Below are 20,539 nucleotides of genomic sequence, written 5' to 3' on the forward strand. Positions count from 1 at the left end.
CCGCGGCAATCAGTGGCTCCCCCCTCTGCATCATGGCGGCTTCCGCTGTGCGTCTCCTCCCTCTTCCTCCTCCTAGGCTTCAAATAATATTGCCTGTCCTTTCAGCCAAACGGGTGATGGGTCTCAGGACATGCTCCCTGATTGGCCAGGAGGAGAATCGGTGTGACAATAGCGAATATTCGTTTGCGATTATCAAATGACTTGGTGGACTCAGAGCGCAGAGCTCTGCACCCTGAACCCACTTTTTTTTTTTTTTTTTTTTTTAAGCCTCAAGGAAAGAAGGGTGACCCCCTGAAAGTTGCACATCTATGCTGTCCTGCAATGAATGAAGTGGCAACCTCAGCCTGGCCATGCCCCAACACATTTCACTCCACCCCCTGGAGCCCACCCTTTTTTTGAAGCCTATTAGAGCATCTGGCTCTAACCACCTGCTTCAAACACCCCCCCTTCGAATGGAATCCATGCATCTGGTGCCCTGCATGTATATTAGGAGGCTGGACACATGGACGGGGCCGGTGCTATGTCACTATGCCCTATGAGCAGGTGCTGCTTTCATTCTATATCAGCATTGTAATATCAAAAAGAGCAATATTATAATATTCTTAATAATATATTATCTGACAATCCAATATAAGATGACTTTCATGTTGAGTGCTGCCTGTCTGCTGGCCGTATCTCATCATGCGTTTCAGATTCTTCATTTCTAAGGACTACATATGCCATGGTACTCTTGATTTCTGTGCTGACTCCACCTCCTGAAACTCCTCCCCCTCAGAAGGCAGGCTCTGAAAGGTGTGACAAGTGCCTGCTCATAGGGCATAGTGATTCTGTTTCAGTTACAGGAAGTCCAATGTGTGTGTGGTCTTCACAATGTGAAGATGGTTCAGAGTAATAGGAGGAGGAGGCTGGAAATAATTGAACATGATGTGAAGATTGGATCTTATATTCTCACTATCAGGGCTTTTTTTTTTTTCCCCAGAGTAGGTGCAGGACCCCACCCCCAATTTAAGAGTCACCACTTGTCTCCGCCCTCTTCCCACCTCTGAGCACTGTCACTTGGTTCCACCTCCCAGTGCCATCCCTTTTTAGAGAATATAGAACAAAGTATCCATTTGTATGACTTGTGTTAATGATTAAAAAAAAGTAAAGTGGATCCCCTTTAGCTAGCAACAATGCCGCCGCCCCTCCCCAGCAACAATAGATCTACCACAGCTACAATAGACTCCCAACAGCCAGCAACAATGGACCCCCCAACAACAATAGACCCCTCAACAGATTCACCCTAGCAATGATTGACCCTACAGCAACATAAGACCCACCCCCAGCAACTATAGATCCCCCCCAGCAGCCAGCATCAATAGACCCTCCAGCACCCCTTGCCATTTCATACATTCAGTGCTGGAACTGCATTCCCAATAAAAGAAACCCTGCTCACTATAGATACATTTAAGACTCAACTCCAGGTTATTTATTTTTTATTTTTTTTTTATTTGGCTGGACTCCCAATTTGGTACAAAAAAAGGCTCCCACTGCAATGCTTTTTCTTTGCAGAGCTCTGCCCTGCAGTAATACCCTTTCCCCACTAGATGTCCCCAGTCTTCCAGTTAGTATACCCAGCATCATTTAATCTGACACTGAGGGCATCCTGTGAGTGCAGGACATCATGTACCCGCCCCCATCATGTACTATGGCATGCTCCAATCAGTGTAAAGGTGTGGAGAGGTGCTGACATAATTTCATCAGCATTGCACCCACCTTCCACAATGAGCAGATAGTTATTTAAAAAAAAATGTATATTTTAAAACTGGGTAGATTTTCTGACTATTAACGCAGAACATCCTCAGCAATAGTAATGAAGGATACAATGATCTGTCAGTGACGTCATCCCGCAGCTATACTGCAATTTAAATACCATACCATTCATAGTAAACATGATGGGGTGGATGTATAAAAGGTTCAATGAATGTGATATCTGCACGGCTCCAATGAAATATGCCGTATTCTGTATTTTATAGAACTATCTCCTATGGTCATAAGCATCATCTAGTAGCCAAAATTCCTTTTTTCCTGATTTGAGGTATTAAAAAAAAAAAAAAAAAAAAAATATCAAGATATGGCCACTAGATGGTGCTTTATAATCAGATTAAATAGTTCTATAACGCAGAATGACAAGTTTTGTTGAAACTGTCAATTTTTTTTTTTTTTTTTTATTATACATGGACCTCAATGAAAATACAGCATAATAATTAACCACCTCAGCCCCGGAAGGATTTGCCCCCTTAATGACCAGGCCATTTTTTGCGATGTGGCACTGCATCGCTTTTACTGAAAATTGTGCGATCGTGTGATGCTGTACCCAAACAAAATTGACTTCTACATATTTTTGGCAAAAAAATTTGCAATAAGCGTATATTGATTGTGATTGGTTTGCACAAAAGTTATTGTGTCTACAAACTATGGGATAGATTTATTCATTTATTTTTTGTTAATTTTTACTAGTAATGGCAGCGATCTGCGAAAACTTTTTTTTTTTTTTTTTTTTTTAATTTGGGGCTGCAACACTGCGGCGGACAAATCTGACCTCAAATGACACTTTTTGGGGACCAGTGACATTATTACATTGATCAGAGCATTTTTATAGCACTGAACAATGTGTAAATGTCACTAGTAAGGAAGGGGTTAAGGGTGTTCCCTGGGTGTGTTCTAACTGTAGAGGGGATGGTCTGACTTGGAGAACACAGAGATCACTGTTCCCGATCACTGGGGACAGTAGATATCTGTCATGTCTCCTGTCAGAATGGGGATCCGCTTGTTTACACTGGAAGATCCCCGTTCTGCCTCTGTATTAGGCGATCGGGCGATCGCGGGTCGCTCGCTCCAGCAGCGCGGAGTGGGATTACGGCGCCGCCGTACAGGGATTCGCGCAGCACTGCCAACCTGCCACAGTATATCTGTGTGAGCCGGTCGTCAAGTGGTTAACTTAACTTTTACTATATTTTTTTTTTTTTTTTTTTTTTTTATTATTTATAACCTTTTAAGAGTTTTTTTTGTTCATTTTTATACAGGTACCCCGAGAAGAGTCAAGAGTTGGATTACTGGTATAAAGGAAGGTAAGGAGACTTCACCTTCTTCCATATACTGATCAGCCAACAGATAACATGACCACTAGAGCTGGTCGGCAAGTGGTTAACTTGACTTATTTATTTTATACATATATATATATATATTTTAGACCGTTTTTGAGTGTTTTCATTCATTTTTATACAGGAACCCAGAGAACAGTCAAGAGATGGATTACTGGTATAAAGGAAGGTAAGGAGACTTCACCTTCCATATACTGATCAGCCAACAGATAAGATAACATTATGACCACTAGAGCTGGTCGGCAAGTGGTTAACTTGACTTTTTTATTTATTTTTTTTAATTTATGACCTTTTTTTTAAGAGTTTCGGTTTATTTTTATACAGGAACCCAGAGAACAGTCAAGAAATGGATTACTGGTGAAAAGGAAGGTAAGGAGACTTCACCTTCTTCCATATACTGATCAGCCAACAGATATCCAATAGGATCACCTGACCTTTCAGCCAATCGGGAAATGGATATCAGACCCGCACTTGCTGATTGGCAGAGAGGCGATTCAGTGTTAGAAAAGTGAATATTCATTTGCTTTTCTAACACACCTGGGTGGGCTCCTGGCACAATGCTCTGCGCTCTGAGTCCACCCTATTTTGAAGCCTATTGCAGCCATAGACTCTAATCGGGTGCTTCAAAAAAATACCCCCACCGCTGTAATTCAGGCGCCCGGCATCCTGAAAGGGGTTGGACCCATGAATAGGGGGTGACCACGGCGGCTGGGGATAAATTCATACTATGCATGAATCTATCCATTAGCCATATAGGGGGGGGTGTGGATAGAAGGGCTGCCCCCCCTGGTCCAGGGACCTGGCAGATCCTGACTCCGTGGTTGTGATGACGTGGAGCCTGGACTGACAGCAGTAATGTCAGCAGAGTGGACTGCAGACCACTCTGCTAAAAACGGATCTCAGGTGTGCAAAACTAACTGCATCCCTGTGATCCATAGAGGTACAGCCAAACGAAAATGAAAAATTCTTTTTAAATATAGCATAATAGTTACTATGTAACTATAGTGCTTGGGGAGGGGGTCCCCTTGGTCTGCCTGTACAGTGGCGCATCTGTACCATGTAGAGAACCTTCTGCAGCAATAACGACATTTATAAAGGCAAAAAATGACATTTTCCCTGCAAGGTTTCTTTACTTTATAAACGGCTTGGGGAGCCAGTTTGTAAGATGGGGCAACAATGTAGTGTACTCGGAACAAGATTAGAGAATTTTTTTTCTTGGGATAAAGTCTGGTGTCTCTTCCTCTCTTCCACAGATTTTGTATAGAAGTAACAGGTGTGGAAAAATTGAGCTTTGGGTGTTGGTGGTGCCTTCACACTGTAACCCTATAGGAGGTAATCTTGATGAATCCAGTAATGGCTGGGCATCATCAAGGAGCAAGTGGCTGACGCTGTGGTGAAATAACTCAGCTGACTCCTCCATGGCTGATGTTGGAGTTATGGTGGGAATGGATGTGGACAAGGAGGCAGGTTTATCCACTCTGGCAGCTGCAGGGGACTGTATACTTGTCTCTGCTTGTGTGACAGACGATGAGGAGGGTGAGGAAGGTTTAGTAAGCCAGTCCACCATCTCCTCTGCATGCTGTGGCAGGATGGCATAAGCAACATCACTAAACAGAGGAAATGATGCCCTGCCTGAGGACTGACCACCACATCCACCTTCGCCTGTGGACACATTTTGTTGCTGGCCCCCTTTTAGTGCCAAGGGAAAGTCTGCTTCTCCTTGCTGTCCTCCCAGACACGATGGGGGAGGGGTGAGTATTAACAAAATGTAATAAAAGATGTGGAAATCTGTACGTAGATGCACTTTAATCAATGGAAAGTGTTTGGTGCACCTAAACTTGAGTACTCGCTACACAGACACACTGCAATATCCTGCGGTAAAACACGCACTGGCACACTTCACTACACTACATTATCACTGCCCTGACATTCTACACTGACACTAACTGAAACTGGTAAAAATGAAGGGTTGCATTACTCACGCTGTACTATCACTATATATTCACACTAAACTGATACCCTACACTGACCATAGTATCAGAATAGCACACTAACCCTCTAATAGCACTGAACAGAGCCCTGTTCTATTTCTCTGGGAAAGGAAGGATCTTTTTATAGTGTTGGGTGTGACTAAGAGCAATGAGCCATAATTGGAGAAAGTCATCAGTGCCAAATCATGGCTCTGACAGAGCTCTGCGCCCTGATTGGGCAACACTTTTATTGCTTCAGCCGATTGGGGCTTCCAATGCACCGTGTGGCGTTCAGCGGACCTAACAAACGGTTGAACGTCGTGACAATTTGGATGTTCGCCGAACATGTTGTGGTGGAGAGATTTGGCTATATGCTATAATTAATCAATCTCACCTGCGCTAACACGCGCCATTTCAGTCTAATGGTATAATGCATGTTACTTAACCCATGTCTCCCGCATTTCCCCAATAAGACATGACCATGCTTACGTCCTCATCTCAGCACGATTCCTCCCTCTTAGGCTGAGGCTCTTGCTTTTATTCACACACAAAGGAAGTCACAAACAGGAAGCCCTGTCCCAACAGCCAATCTCTTCCAACACAGGATGTGAATGTCCACACCAACCAATGAATAATGACTAGGAGTCTTATGGGTCTGTCTGGGCGGGGGAAGTGTGTACAATCTCCAGCCCCCTGTCTCTGTAAACGATCCTCAGTATGATCACAGGAAGTCTGAGATCATGAACGCTTCTCCCGACCACAGCAATTCAAAGGCTTCTGTTTTTACAGTTTGTGAATCCCTCTGCTTTGTTCCAAGAACAAAACATACCCGGACTATACTACTGTCTATGTGGATGGGAGATTATATGCAGGTATAAGCCATGCCACCCCAAATATGTTGATCATGCATACTGGGGTGACAGGAGTGCCCATCTGCTGAACCGATAATGTCTTTGCAGAGCGAACACATCCTCAAAGACGATCGTTATGTGCATTGCACATGGGCCCTTCGCTGGTTGACATATCACCACTCTGCAAACACTTCTACATCCCCAAGGAGTTTTCCACTACCAAACTGATTTCAACCAGTGTCGGTCTGCCCCAGTCAGCTCTTTAGAACGGGCTGCGGGAGAACTAACACTGGGAGACATTATGACAATACATATTAAATCTTCATAAAATTTCCACAACAATGTTAACAGCCAATATTCAGCCCCAACTCATGCTCGGGCCAAACCATTCACCCCACAAAACTAATACCCACCCGCCATAACGCATCAAGGCATTGACTCCACAAGACCTCTGAAGTTATGTAATGGTGTCTGGCACTAAGTCATCAGTAGTAGATCCTTTTAATTTCTGTAAGTTGGGTGGTGAGGCCTCCATGCAGCAGACTGTGTTTTTTTTCTTTCCAGCACATCCCACAGATGCTCAATTGGACTGAGATCTGGAGAATTTGGAGGCCAAGTCAACACTTTGAACTTTGTTCCTCAAACCATTCTTGAATTCATCAGACCAGGCCACCTTCTTTCTTTGCTCTGTGGTCCAGTTCTGATGCTCATGTGCCCATTGTAGGTGTTTTTTTGGCTGTGAACACAGGTAATCATGGGCACCCTGACTGGTCTGCTCAATGAGCCTTCCCTCCCCACATCCATCAATTAATGTCACCATCAATCAATGCGACAGTCCCTCCCCCTCCATCAATGAGTCTTGGCCGCCCATGACCCTGTCGCCAGTTCACTGGTGTTTCTTCCTTGAACCACTTTTGGTTGATCCTGACCTCTACAGAATAACATCCCACAAGAGCTGCAGCTTTAGAGTTGTCCAACTGCTCTGGGAGTCTTCACAAAAGTCCTTACACTGGGGGAGGGAGATGAGTTTGACAGAAAGGTGAGGAGGGAGAGAGGGGGAGATGGGTTGGACCGAGTGGTGAGGAGGGAGAGGGGGGAAGATGGATTGGACCGAGGGGTGAGGAGGGAGGGGGGTGAGGGAGAGAAGGTGAGAGAGAGGGAGATGGGTTGGACAGAATGTTAGGGAGGGAGGGTGGGAGTTATGAAGGGAGAGAGAGAGGGGCACTCGTAAGCAGGGCCGGACTTACCATTGGGCTTGACTGGGCTCAAGCCCATGGGCCCCGGCCAATAGGGGGCCCCACCCGTTTCGAAAGCCACCGAGATACACAGGACATCCGACTCTGTATCTCGGCGGCGCCATTTTTAAACTGAAAGGCTGCAATGACACTGGAGCAAGGCTGCAGATGGACACTGATAAGGCTGCATTGATGGGCATTTAAATGTTTTTCCCTTTAAAATTCCCTCCTAAACTTGGGGTGCGTGTTATATGCCGATAAATACGGTAATTATCATTTTATCCATTTTTATTTTATTAATCGTGGACCCAGGGCGAATACCAGTACAGTATCCCCCACTTATATGCTTATATTATCTACTTTTGTGAGTAGCCATTTGGCTGTTTTGTCTTGTCCAATTAAACAGAAGTTCTTTAATACTGCACTGAGTCTGGCGCACCTTGTCCTTTTCTATTTCTGTTTTTTTTGTTTCATAAAGTTTTTATTGATTGAACAAATAAATGTAATACAACTTTGTCATATAAATGAAGTATAGCAAAGTCACATAGTCATCTGAGTAACATTTGGGTTAAAGTGGATTACACAATCAATAGTAATATCAAGATGATTTGGACAGTATTAATAACTATATTTAAAGCATATACATATTACATATTTAAACTTAGTTGCTTAATGAGTATTAAGGTGAATTAACTCATTATATGAGTATGGAGAGGTATGGAAAGGCAGTAGAAAAATAATAATAAATAAAAAAAAAAAAAAAAGAAAAAAAAGGGGGGGGGGGAAGGGGTGAATAAAGACTATTTATTTATTATAGTAGTCTAGTACTCTCTTTGGTTTTTCTATGTATGTCTTGTTTTGGTGAAGGAATCCTTTTATTAATTAATTAATAATAGCTTTGTAAGACTGAGAATTTTTGAATTCAATCCAGTTGTACCATATTGATGTAAATTTAGAAATCTTCTCCTGGGAAATACTTATAAGTTCTTCTATCTTTTCTATATTGTTTATTCTCCGGAACCATTCTTTTTTCGATGGAATAGAGTTTGAGCGCCAGTGGCATGGGATACAGTGTCTTGCTGCATTTATCATGAACATGGGTAAAGATTTTAAATATTGTTTTTTGGGGATTGAATTGTAGTGAAGGAGGTATTGTGCTGGATTAAAACTTATGTTCTCTGAAGTGAGTGAGGTAATGGTTTCATGAACCATTTTCCAAAAGTTTTGTAATAGAGGGCATGACCACCAGATATGGAGCATAGAGCCTTCTTCTTGTTTGCATCTCCAGCATCTGTCCGAAATGCTTGGAGAAATTTTGTGTAGTAGGGTGGGAGTTCTGTACCACCTGGTAATTATTTTGAAGCCGCACTCCTGGGTGGCTACATTAAGAGATCCTTTATGAGCATGCATGTATATTGTTTCCCAATCCTCTTCTGAAAGAGATAAATCAAGCTCTTGTTCCCATGTTTGGCACGACGCACTGGAGAACTCAGTTTTGTCCCCAAAAAGTGAATTGTAGAGAGTAGATATAATATGTCTTTGTGGGGTTTTTCTTGTGCATAGTTCCTCTAACTTCGTGAGTTGTCTAGTCCATGATTGGGCTGTCTCATTTCTGGTCAAAAAATGTCTGATTTGCAAATAGTTCCACTGTGAAATTTGGTTAGGGTTGTTGTTTTTGTTTATTTCTTCTCTAGATAGGAGTCTCTTATTTTGAAAAAAGTCACTGACTAGAATTTCTTTATGCGGCCATGAATTTGCGAGGAAATTTTGTTCTAGCCCCGGAGGGAAGTCTGGGTTATTTCTAAGCGGTGTGAGGGGGCTAAGCCAAGGAGAGGAGTTTAATCTTTTAAAGGTGTTTCGAAAGGTTTCTAATGTGGGGCCTATTAGGGGGTGAGTTTTGATATCTTTTGAGTGATTTTTTTTGGATGAATTCATGGAAGAGATTTAAGCTGTTGGGAGAATTGTTTTTGTTCTAGAGATACCCAGTCTTTCACTGTGTTATGGATGTTCCAATCTACTATTCGAGCTAAGAGGGCAGCCTGGTAATACTTCTTTAGGTCAGGTAATGCAATTCCTCCCTTATTTTTGGGTAGATTTAATCTAGTGAATTTGATTCTGGGAGACTTGCCTTTCCATATGAAGGTAGAACAGGCTTTGCGAAAGGATTCAAAGAATGTCGTTGGTAGTCTAATGGGAATTGTTTGCATCACGTATAGAAATCGGGGCAGAATTGTCATTTTTATTAGGGAAGCACGTCCAAACCACGATACGTTTAGTGAGTTCCATCTTTTTAAATCATCATGCGTTTCTTTTAGGATAGGGGTGAAATTAAGTTTAAAGAGATTATTTAGATTTGTAGGAATTTCAATTCCGAGGTATGTAATACTGTGTTTGGCCCATGAGAAGGAGAAGTTTTTTTGGCTAATTTCTACTGAACTTGGGGCTAGAGAGATATTGAGGGCATTAGATTTGGAGTGATTAATTTTTAGATTTGATAGTAGTTGAAAGTGTTCTAGATCTTGTATAAGATTGGGTATAGAGATGTGCGGTTCTGAGAGGAAAAGGAGCATATCATCCGCAAAAGCTGCGACTTTATATGTGTGATTTTGGATTTCTATTCCCTTAATGTCTGGATTTGATCTGATTTTATTTAGTAACGGTTCTAGTGTGAGGACGAACAAAAGTGGAGATAGAGGGCATCCCTGTCTAGTACCATTTCGTAAGTGGAAGGCGTTCGACAGGTGGCCGTTGACACGAACTCGTGCTGTTGGATTTGAGTATAATGCTCTAATGTATGATCTCATTAGAGGCATAATTCCTATATGTTTTAATACTGCGTCAATGAAGTCCCAGGCCACTCTGTCGAACGCCTTTTCAGCATCCAGGGAGAGAAAAAATCCCTGTTTCTTATTGGTTGTTAACCAATGATTTATGTTTAGTGCTTTGATTGTATTGTCGCGTCCCTCTCTCCCTGGAATAAATCCCACCTGATCCAAAGAGATAAGGGAGGTTAATAGGGGTAAGAGTCTGTTAGCTAGTATTTTAGCATATATTTTTACGTCTACATTGATCAATGAAATTGGTCTGTAATTAGTGACTAAATTAGAATCTTTTCCTTCTTTGGGAATTACAGTTATGTGAGCTTCTAGTAATTGTTTTGGGGGCTGTTGTTCAGTATGTAGTGATTGGAAGGTTTTTAGAAATCTTGGTTTCAGTATATTGGTGAATGTCTTGTAATATTGTAGGGGTAGTCCATCTGGTCCTGGGGCTTTGCCTATTTTCATATCCTTTATAGCTCTATCGAACTCTGGGCCTGATATAGGGGCTTCAAGCTCTTGAGCTATGTTTCCTGCTATTTGAGGGGGACTGTATTTCTCTAGGAAGTCTTGAATGAGTTTTGTTCTCTTGTCTGTGTTATGTGGGCATCTAGGATTGGAAGGGATGTTGTATAGGGATTGATAATAATTTTCGAACTGTTTAGCAATCTCCTCATTCGACGAGTGTGGTGTACCTTGTTTATCTCTTATTTGATGTATAGTGGAAGCAACTTTCTTATTTTGAACTGCTTTTGCCAATAATTTCCCACTCTTATTTCCTTGTTCATAATATATCTTATGTCTTAGGATATATTGTCTTTTGGTTTTCATGTTAATTTCTTCTGATAGTGATGTTCGTGCTTTTGTTAACTCCTCAAATGTTGAGAGTGCAACAGTTCTTTTGTGTGCTATTTCTAATTTGTGGATTTGTTCTATCAGTGATTTTATTTTGGATTGTTGTTCTTTCTTTAAATTGGCTAGTTTTTTGATAAATTCTCCTCTAATTACGCATTTGTGCGCCTCCCATTGTGTGATTACAGAAGTCTCATCATTTTCATTTTGTGAGAAATATTCTTTTAGTGTATTATTAAAATGTAATACATCTATGGGATCTTTTAGTATGGTGGTGTTAAGTCTCCAGGTTTTAGTAATCGTCTTTTTTTCCGGAAAGGTCAGTGTCAAAGTTATCGGGTGATGATCAGAAAGAGTCATAGTTTCGATTGTGGAATGGGTCAGTAAGTCGAGGTCAGGTTGTGAGAGAAAAAAATAGTCTATTCTAGAGTATTTTTGATGGACAGAGGAGAAATAGGTGAAATCTTTGGTTTGAGGGTTTAGAGTTCTCCAGGCGTCGTGCAGCATTAGTTCCTTAAATTGAATTTTGATTTGTTTCAGTGCTTTATAGGGAAGGCTCGATGTACCATTTGAAGTGTCAATGAGGGGGTTTAAGGGAGTGTTGAAATCTCCCCCAAGGATAAGAATGCCTGATTTGAAAGTCGTTAACAGGTCTTTTATCTTGCGGAAGAAAGCCACCTGTTTTGAGTTGGGGGCGTAAACATTTGCTATGGTTATGGGATGTGGCCCTATCTTACCCTTCAAAAATATGTATCTTCCCCCTGGATCAAGCATTGTATCATGGATCTGAATTGGAGTTTGTTTAGATATCAAAATTGACACTCCTTTAGTTTTCCCTTCTGGATTGGTGGCGTGAAAAGCTGTTGGAAATCTTTTGTCTTGTATTTTTGGAATTTTGTCAGATTTAAAGTGGGTTTCTTGTATGCAAATGATATTTGCTTTCTGTTTATGGAATTCATTAAAAAATTTGGTTCTTTTTTCCGGTATGTTGAGTCCTTTCGCATTTATTGAGAGTAATTTTATTGTTGAAGAAATTTTCTGTTGATTTTGGATAGGCATTTTGGAGGTAGTTTTTCGAAAAACTGGATTCAAAGATGTTGGAATTGTGATACTGATCTATGTTATGGAGGATCTGGTTATTATATCTGTTCGTCTTTACGTTAGTCTAGAAAGATTATTTAAGTTTGGGGAAGGGAGGGAAAGGAAGAAAAAAAAAAAAAAGGGGGGGGAAAGCCCCAACTATAGATGGAAGGGGTATATGTTCCGGAGGTAGGCTAGACCAGTTAGTCTACCCTAAAAAAAAAAAAAAAAAAAAAAAAAAAAAAAAAGGATCCGGAAAGGTCAAAGAGCAGAAAAATTTCTTACCCTTTGTGTGGGTTCGAGGTCTAAGTAAGGCAAGATGAATTCTTATACTGCTTCTCTTTTTCTTTTTTTTTTTTTTTCTTTTTAATATGCAGTATGAGATAAAACAATCCTTTCTTACTTGTTACTGTTTTCAAGCACTTCGGAGCAGCTAGCATAATATAATGTTTTAATAATTCGGGGATCTGCTATATTTTATTAAATTTCATAAAATATACCTATATTACGATAAATAAGGTTTAATATACTTTGTGGGCTAGGGTGTGTTGAACTTTTGTGTGTTTATTGGGTAACACATAAATCTATGCCATATTATGAGTAGAATTCTTCAGGTCAGAAATTGTTGAGATCAGCTGTTACAATTATGTCTTTTGGCCGCTAGAGGGAGCCCTTGTATTCAATAACATATTGTAAATTCAAGAAGAACAGTGCATATTCTATTAATGGAGAATGAGATGTACAAATAAAACAAAGAAAAAGTTAAGAAGAAAAAGGGGGGTTAGATAAAGGTCATAGGTTATCAAGAAATTATACCATACTGAATTAGGTAACTGTTAAATCTTCTATTGAGTGTGTCTAATACCTGTAACTTTTTTTTTTTTTTTTTTTTTTTTTTATTTCTATTTTCATTAGATACAAATGAAAGGCACCACGGTGGCTTAATGAGATGCTTGTTGTTTTATTATGTTTGATACCTCTGCTTGATTGAGGGTGTTATCAATGAGTTATATAGCACCTTCCCTTATGTGTTCTTTGGGGCAGTGGTTGAGTGCCTTAGAATTAAATAACATGGACCTTGGATTTTTGAAGGCCTTTAATATAATCCACCGTGATACGTTTCCTCTGCACTAGATTTAATTGAACAGCGGAACGAAGTAATATTAACGTAAGCTGTGTTTGAACAAACTAGATGTAACTTTAGCTTGGATCTGTGAATATAAGTCACAAGCTACTAAAAAACTCTCCTTCTTTTTATAATAGAGGGTATTTCAAATCAAACTTTGATTATGTTCATTTAGAATTTTGTTTATTAGGGGTGACCAGTGTATGTAGACATTGCAATTTTGGAGTATCTAAAATGTCTGATACTGGGCAACCGAGTTGGTGAGTATTGATTGTTTATTTGTTTTATTTTATTTTATTTTTTTTTTTATTTATTTATTTTTTTATTTATTTATTCATTTATTTATATATTTTCCCTTCATCTCAGATTACCCGAGTATCAGAGTGGTAGCATAAATTACAATATTTACTATCATTTTCCATAGATCATATCTTATTGAACATACCATCAAAATAATGTTTTTCCCCAAAGTAGTTTTACATTTTCGAGTATTTTTAGAGGATGGTATACTTGCCTTGACTTAGGTATGTATCATAAATGTAAATGGGTAGGAGAAAAAGAAAAAACTGGGGATAAATAAAAGTTAACAGTCAACCTTTTTTCTTTTCTCTTTTTTTCCCTTTTTTTTTTTTTCTCTTAACTGAAAACTTGGATCTCTGTGTTTGGATACAAGTCTGTTAATCTTCTTGTTTCTGTTTCCTCTGGGGGTTGTATCCCCATATTATTATAGCTTAGTTGAAGATGCCTATTTGGGCAGAGGGTAATAGACATCACGTCTATAGACAGATAAAGTTCAGGTGTCCATATGATCCTGATGATCCATGCGGTCCCTGCGTCTGGGTGGTGAAATTCCAGGGCTTCCTTGGTTTAGTCTTCTTCTGTTATGTTGAGCTGATGGCGATCTGCGACGGTGATCTCGGTTCCTTTGGGCTCTGGGAGTATGGTTGTTGGTTACTTCAATCCAAGAGTCGTTTATCATGAATGAATTGTACCATTCTGGGACATCGATTGAAGGGATATTTAATGTGTCACAGAAGGATTGAAGATCGTCGGGTGTGCGCAGTAGTGCTGTGTCCCCTCTCCATGATGCTGATAGACAGAATGGAAATTTCCATCTATACGGTATTCCTCTGGTACGTAATTGATCAAGAATTGGCCGCAAAGCTCTGCGTTGCTGTAGTGTAATATTTGACAGGTCTTGGAATAGCTTGATTTCATTTCCATTGAATAGGACTCTGTTTTTTTCCCTTGCTTTTTTTAGAATAGCTTCTTTCAGAGGGAAGTTTACCAAGCAGCAAATAATATCTCTTGGAGGATCAGTGTCTCTTCCTCTTGGTCTGAGGGCTCTGTGAATTCTTTCAAAATCAATGGGAGAGTCAGGGGGTCTGTCTAGCAGATCATTAAAGATTGCTGCAGCAGTCTGTTCTATTGGGTTTTGATCTGCTAATTCTGGGACTCCTCTTATTCTAATGTTTTATGTCTTCTTCCCCTGTTATCGAGGTCCTCCAAGTGACGGTGAATCTCAATGATATGAGAAAGATGCATGTCTGAATTTTTCTGTACTTGTTTGATAGCTTCTGCATGGCGTGCTGTGGCCTGCTCTACTGAACCCATTCTTGCTGCTACAGACTGTATTTCAGTCTTTAGGTCTGTGACTGCTGCTGCTAGAGTTGCTTTTATGTCCAGGGCCACTGCTTGTAAGTCTGCTAGGCATAGGGCTTGAGGTTGATGTTGTGCTGGGGGACCCGGTTGTATTTCAGGGTTGTAGGGGCCGATCGCGCCGTCCGCGGCAGGGCTGGAGCCGCCGAGCAGGACTGGATGTTTAGGCGAGGCCGCGGCTTTGAGGCCTTCACCCTGCGCCGTTCGGAACATCGCTGGGATGTTGCTAACCTGTTGCTGGTTTGCGTCCTGCGGTTCCCGGGTAGATGGGGAGCTCCGGTCACCCTTTACCATGGTTAGGTATGCGCTGTGGGATCCAGATGCTTATTTTAGCTGCTCCTGTGTGCTGGAGAGCCCGGTCTAAGCATCCATCTTGGTCCAGAGTTAGGCCACGCCCCCTTCTATTTCTGTTTTATAGAGCTGTGCATATGTATAGAAGGTGGGGCCCGAAAGTGACTCAAGCCCAGGGGCCCCCACCACCCTAAGTCCTGCCCTGCTCGTAAGCCCTGCAGCAGAGATAAGCCACAAGAACATTTTTTTTTTTATTGGTACATTTTGAGGTAGCTCAGTCTCAAGGTGTAGTAGAAACTATTACTAGAAGAATGTAGTTTAGACTATTTCCTGACTTTATTTATCTTTTAGATGTGTATGGATATCTTTTGTGGGAGAGCACCCAGGGCCCTTACCTCAAATAGAGTATAGTGACTACCCTTGAGACTGTCTTTTTAATAATTTTATCATCTGATGGCCTTCAGACATTCGGGTAACTTTGCATTGGTAATGCAATGGATGCTAATGGTTGGGTGTGGGTAGTAGTATCCTCAGGGCATCCTTCACTGAAAGGGGAGTTGTCTTTGTTTTAGCAGAGTTCAGCTTGTAAGAATATTAGGAGGCAAGGAAATCCTGGGATTGAAAACCCAATTGTGTTCCAAGGAAATAAATAAGTGGGAACTTTTGACTTGGAATGTTTGTTGATTGATAGGAACTTGTATACCATGCTTGGTTACCATTAACTTTGCTAGATGGATGGATACAATGGATTGATCACTAACTAAATAGTAATCTTCAGTAACTGCAATTTTATGTTGTGTGCTTGTGTAGTCCTTCATTCTGTAAATGTTATCTGTGTTTCACTTTACAGAAGTGCCATATGTCCCGATATTGCCAAAACCAGGTATGTAATGGTGGGGGGGGGGGTGACTTGGGTATGTAATGGTGGGGGGGTGACTTGGGTATGTAATGGTGGGGGGGTGACTTGGGTATGTAATGGTGGGGGGTGACTCTGTGGATGGAATTTAAAATAATGGGGCCATTAGTGGGAATGGAGGTGTGTAGATCTATTGCAGCTTATGAATATAGAGACCTATCGCAGAGAGATCTCAGCACAGTGCTAACCCGGGGCAGTGATATGGGGGATGGAATGTAATTCTAGATCATCAATAAATGGCAATCAGATAAGGCTACACCAAATATACTCTTGTGATGTATTAAAGGGTATTATCCCTGGAACAATTTTAGTAACATTTTGCTATTTTGTGTTTTTTTTTTTTTTTTTTTTTTTTTTTTTCACACAAATTTCTTAGCACATAGGAGGCTTTTTGTTTGGTTAATTTAAATGTACCTGGACTATGTTTTATAGTAAGCAAACCAATGTGAATATATGCACTTCTAGCTTAGTTTTAGTTTAGGACTTCCTACACACATTCCCCAAAAACACATCCTAGTGCACAGGATGCTTGTAGAATGTTCAGTCCTTCTGCTACATTCCCCCTTCTACTCCACAGCAATTCTCAGATATGATTCATCAAAGCCAGACTTGCTGTGTAAATACAGCTGCTCTAGAGGTTACTTCTGTTTAAAAAAAAAAAAAAAAAAAAAACTGGTTACTAATTCTGTTCAGACAGGAGATAGAGAGATACAAAGTAACGTTGTTTATAAACATTGATCAGACCGGAGATGGAGAGATATAAAGTAACATTTATAAATAGTATTACTTTGTATCTCTCTATCTCCCGTGTGATCAATCTTCATCAACCTTGTCATTTTGAATCTTTAGCTCCCGCCTAAACAATGTTTGCAAACTGTTACTCTGTATCGTCGTCTCTCTCCTGTTTGAGCAATATTGATAGACAATGTTTGCACACTATAGAGATACAAAGTATGTATATAAACAATGTTACTTTGTATCTATGGATCATGTATGAGCAAGGTTTATAAATGCTGTGAAGGTGTTTTTGACAACCATATCTTCTACAGCTTTTGTATTTACACAGCAACTCGTGTATATGTGTGTGTATGTATTTTTTTTTTTTTTTTTTTTAACATTAGATTTATCTATTTTAGTGCAAAGTCCTGCCTGATTGCATACAATTTGAAAGTGTTTGTTTGACCTCCATATTGTCTGGTTTTGGTAAAGAAAAGTTGTACAATGTGTGTAGCCAGCTTTAGGAATTGCCAGATGATGTAAGGGGGGATGGGAGAGTTTGCACTTTGATGTTTTATTAGATGTGTGTAGCATGCTCAGTGTTCACAACTGGACAGAGGAGTCATTTTACATCTGCACATAGTCAGTTGAAGCAACTTCACAAGTGATGATAAAACTATTTTTTTTTTTTTTCTTTTCAAATAACAATTGTTTAACCTCATTAACATTTAATATATTCTGATTATCCATAATAAATGTATTCCTCCCCCTGAGTATAATTTCATAACACTAATACAGGGATCAGTGCTAAAAAATATGCACTGACACTGCCTGGGAAGGGGTTAAACATCAGGGACGATCAAAGGGTTAACTGTGTGCCTAATCAGTGTTTTTGTGTACAATGTGCTGCTTTTACTAAGAAAAGTGATGGATTTTCTTCTGTTTTGCAGGGAAATAAAATCCATAATTCCCCCTATCAGAACAGAGCGCTGTTTGTTTACATGGGCAGAAATCTGTTCTGTGTCTGTCTGACGATCGGCAGACATCCAATCCCCGGCATCCGCAGATCAGCTTCTGCTGTGGAGTGCAGAATCGCATACATATACATGATTCTGCACAGGAGGGCCGTCCTGTAGCCGTAAATATGCTTTAGGACGGTCCTTCAGTGGATAAGCTATATGTGGCTTGAGGATCGTTTAATCTGCCTATAGTTTTGCCTTTTCCTGGTCCCTCCCACTAGACATGTTTTGATTTTATTTTTTTGGGTCCTACATTATGATCGCGATTTGTAAAATCTGAAAATAAGAAAAAAATCCGAAAATTCAAAAGAACTAAACTATTAAATTTGTAGGTATTGGAATTCCCTTTCAAGTTTGGCTGTTATTGAACGTAACGAATACAAATTTATTCAAAGTTACAAATTATACTAAATAAGGAATGCTTCATCTAAACGAATGGAACTAATTAATAATACTTTTTTATTTATTCGAAAGAAGAATAATCCCCTAACTGGACTTTAAAGGCACTATGATTCCATAATAAGTAGAAAAGTATAAATTTTATTATCCGCTTGCCAACCGGCTCATGGCGATATACGTCGGCACTTACCTGTATGTTGCCCTTTAAGAAGCGGCTTTCGCCTGCAGCGAGCTCCGTGAGTGTGATCGCGGGTCCCTCGGGCTTGATGTCCGTGGGGATACCTGCAATCGTCTCACGGAGAGGAAGAACGGGGAAATGCTGATATAAACAAGCATTTCCCTGTTCTGCTGAGTGAGAGGACACTGATCACAGCTCCCAGTAATTGGGAGCGGAGATCAGTGTCGTGTCACACATAGCCCCTCCCCCCACAATTAGAATCACTCCCTAGGACACACTTAACCCCTTCACTGCCTCCTAGTGGTTAACTTCTTCACTGCCAGTCACATTTACACAGTAATCAATGCATTTTTAATCGCACTGATCACTCTATAAATGTGAGTGGTCCCAAAATAGCGCCAAAAGTGTCCGATCTGTCCTCTATAATGTCTGTCATGATAAAAATCACTGATCCCCCTTCATTACTAGTAAAAAAAAAAAAAAAAAATCATTACTAAAAAATGCCATAAAACTATCCCCTATTTTGTAGACGCTATAACTTTTGTGCAAACCAAATGCTTATTGCGGTTTTATTTATTTTTTCCAAACATATGTAGAAGAATACATATGGGCCTAAACCGAGGAAAACATTTTTTTATATATATTTTTTTTTTGGGGATATTGTAGAAAAAAATTAAAATTGCGTTTTTTCAAAATTGTCGCTTTTTTTTGTTTATAGCGCAAAAAATAGCCGCAGAGGTGATCAAATACCACCAAAAGAAAGCTCTATTTGTGGGGAAAAAAAGACATCAATTTTGTTTGGGAGCCACGTTGACATTGCACGACCACGCAATTGTCAGTTAAAGTGACGCAGTGCCGAATTTCAAAGTGCTCTGGTCTTTTGCCAGCCAAATGGTCCGGAGCTTAAGTGGTTGATAACAAAATTACTGCATAAGATGTAGAATAAAAATGTGGAACGTTGGCAACAATGCATATATGTTCTGATAGTCACCATATCAATTGACAATATTACTGTGTAGTTCACCCTACGCATTACGGAGTTTTCAATTGCCTTCTTCAGGGGTACATGAGAGTCAATCATATGTCCATAATATATTAACAAACAGGTTAGGCATATAATCTTGATAGCCATAAGGATAAATAACGAAATACAATGTTGGTAATGAGTACAGATGACATATGTACTTACATATATTTCTGAAACTGTCATATGCATGAACATTCCGAGAATATTAAAAAGAAAATTGAGCTGTTTTTAACCACTTCAGCCCTGGAAGAATTTAAACCCTTGCTGACCAGAGTACTTTTTGCGATACGGCACTGCGTCGCTTTAACTGACAATTGCGCGGTCGTGCGACGTTGCACCCAAACAAAATTGACGTCCTTTTTCCCACAAATAGAGCTTTCATTTGGTGGTATTTGATCACCTCTGCGGTTTTTTTATTTTTTGCACTATAAACAAAAAAAGAGCGACAATTTTGGGGAAAAAACACTATTTTGTACCTTTTTGCTATAATATATCGCTTTTTTTTTTTTTTTTTTTTAAGTCAATTTTTTTTCTCAGTTTAGGCCGATATGTATTCATATTTTTGGTAAAAAAAAAAAAAATCGCAATAAGCTTACATTGATTGGTTTGCGCAAAAGTTATAGTGTCTACAAAATAGGGGATAGATTTATAGCTTTCTTTCTTTCTTTTTCTTTTTTACTAGTAATGGCAGTAATCTGCAAATTTTATTTATTTATTTTTTTCCATGACTGCAATATTATGGAGGACACATCGGACAATTTTTGACACGCTTTTGGGGCCATTGGCATGAATACAGCCATCAATGCTATACAAATTCATTTATTACTGTAAATATGTCACTGGCAGTGAAGGGGTTAACTGTGTTCCTTGGGAAGTGATTCTAACTGAAAGGGAAGGGGACTGACTAGAGTAGTGGTGTCCAAACTATGGCCCTCCAGTTGTTAAGGAACTACAACCCCCATCATGCCTAGTCATGTCTGTGAATGTCAGAGTTTTACAATGCCTCATGGGAAGTGTAGTTCCGCAACAGCTGGAGTGCCGTAGTTTGGACATCCCTGGACTAGAGGAAGTTGCAGATCGTGGTTCCTAGCTAGTAGGAACACACAATTTGTCACTCCTCTCAGAACAGGGAAGTGTTTGTTTACATACACTCATCCCTGTTCTGTGTCTCCTGCTCACGATCCATCGTGGCCAGTGGTCATGAGCATTAACCCCCCCCTGCTGTGCAGCAGGCATGCACCTATTATCCGGGCACGACGC

At 40.2% G+C, this 20,539-nt stretch overlaps 1 protein-coding gene across 1 annotated transcript in view; it reads left to right on the top strand.

Moving 5' to 3' along the window:
* LOC141128932 (cytosolic phospholipase A2 gamma-like) overlaps nt 1-20,539 on the top strand; it is a 93,079-nt gene that overhangs the window by 48,742 nt on the left and 23,798 nt on the right. The window contains exon 12 of the mRNA XM_073616589.1: nt 3,468-3,512. Within this exon, the coding sequence (XP_073472690.1) occupies nt 3,468-3,512 (45 nt within the window). The remainder of the gene's footprint in view (nt 1-3,467; nt 3,513-20,539) is intronic.

The sequence above is a fragment of the Aquarana catesbeiana genome, linkage group LG01 (assembly GCF_042186555.1).
Source record: "Aquarana catesbeiana isolate 2022-GZ linkage group LG01, ASM4218655v1, whole genome shotgun sequence".
Taxonomy (NCBI): domain Eukaryota; kingdom Metazoa; phylum Chordata; class Amphibia; order Anura; family Ranidae; genus Aquarana; species Aquarana catesbeiana.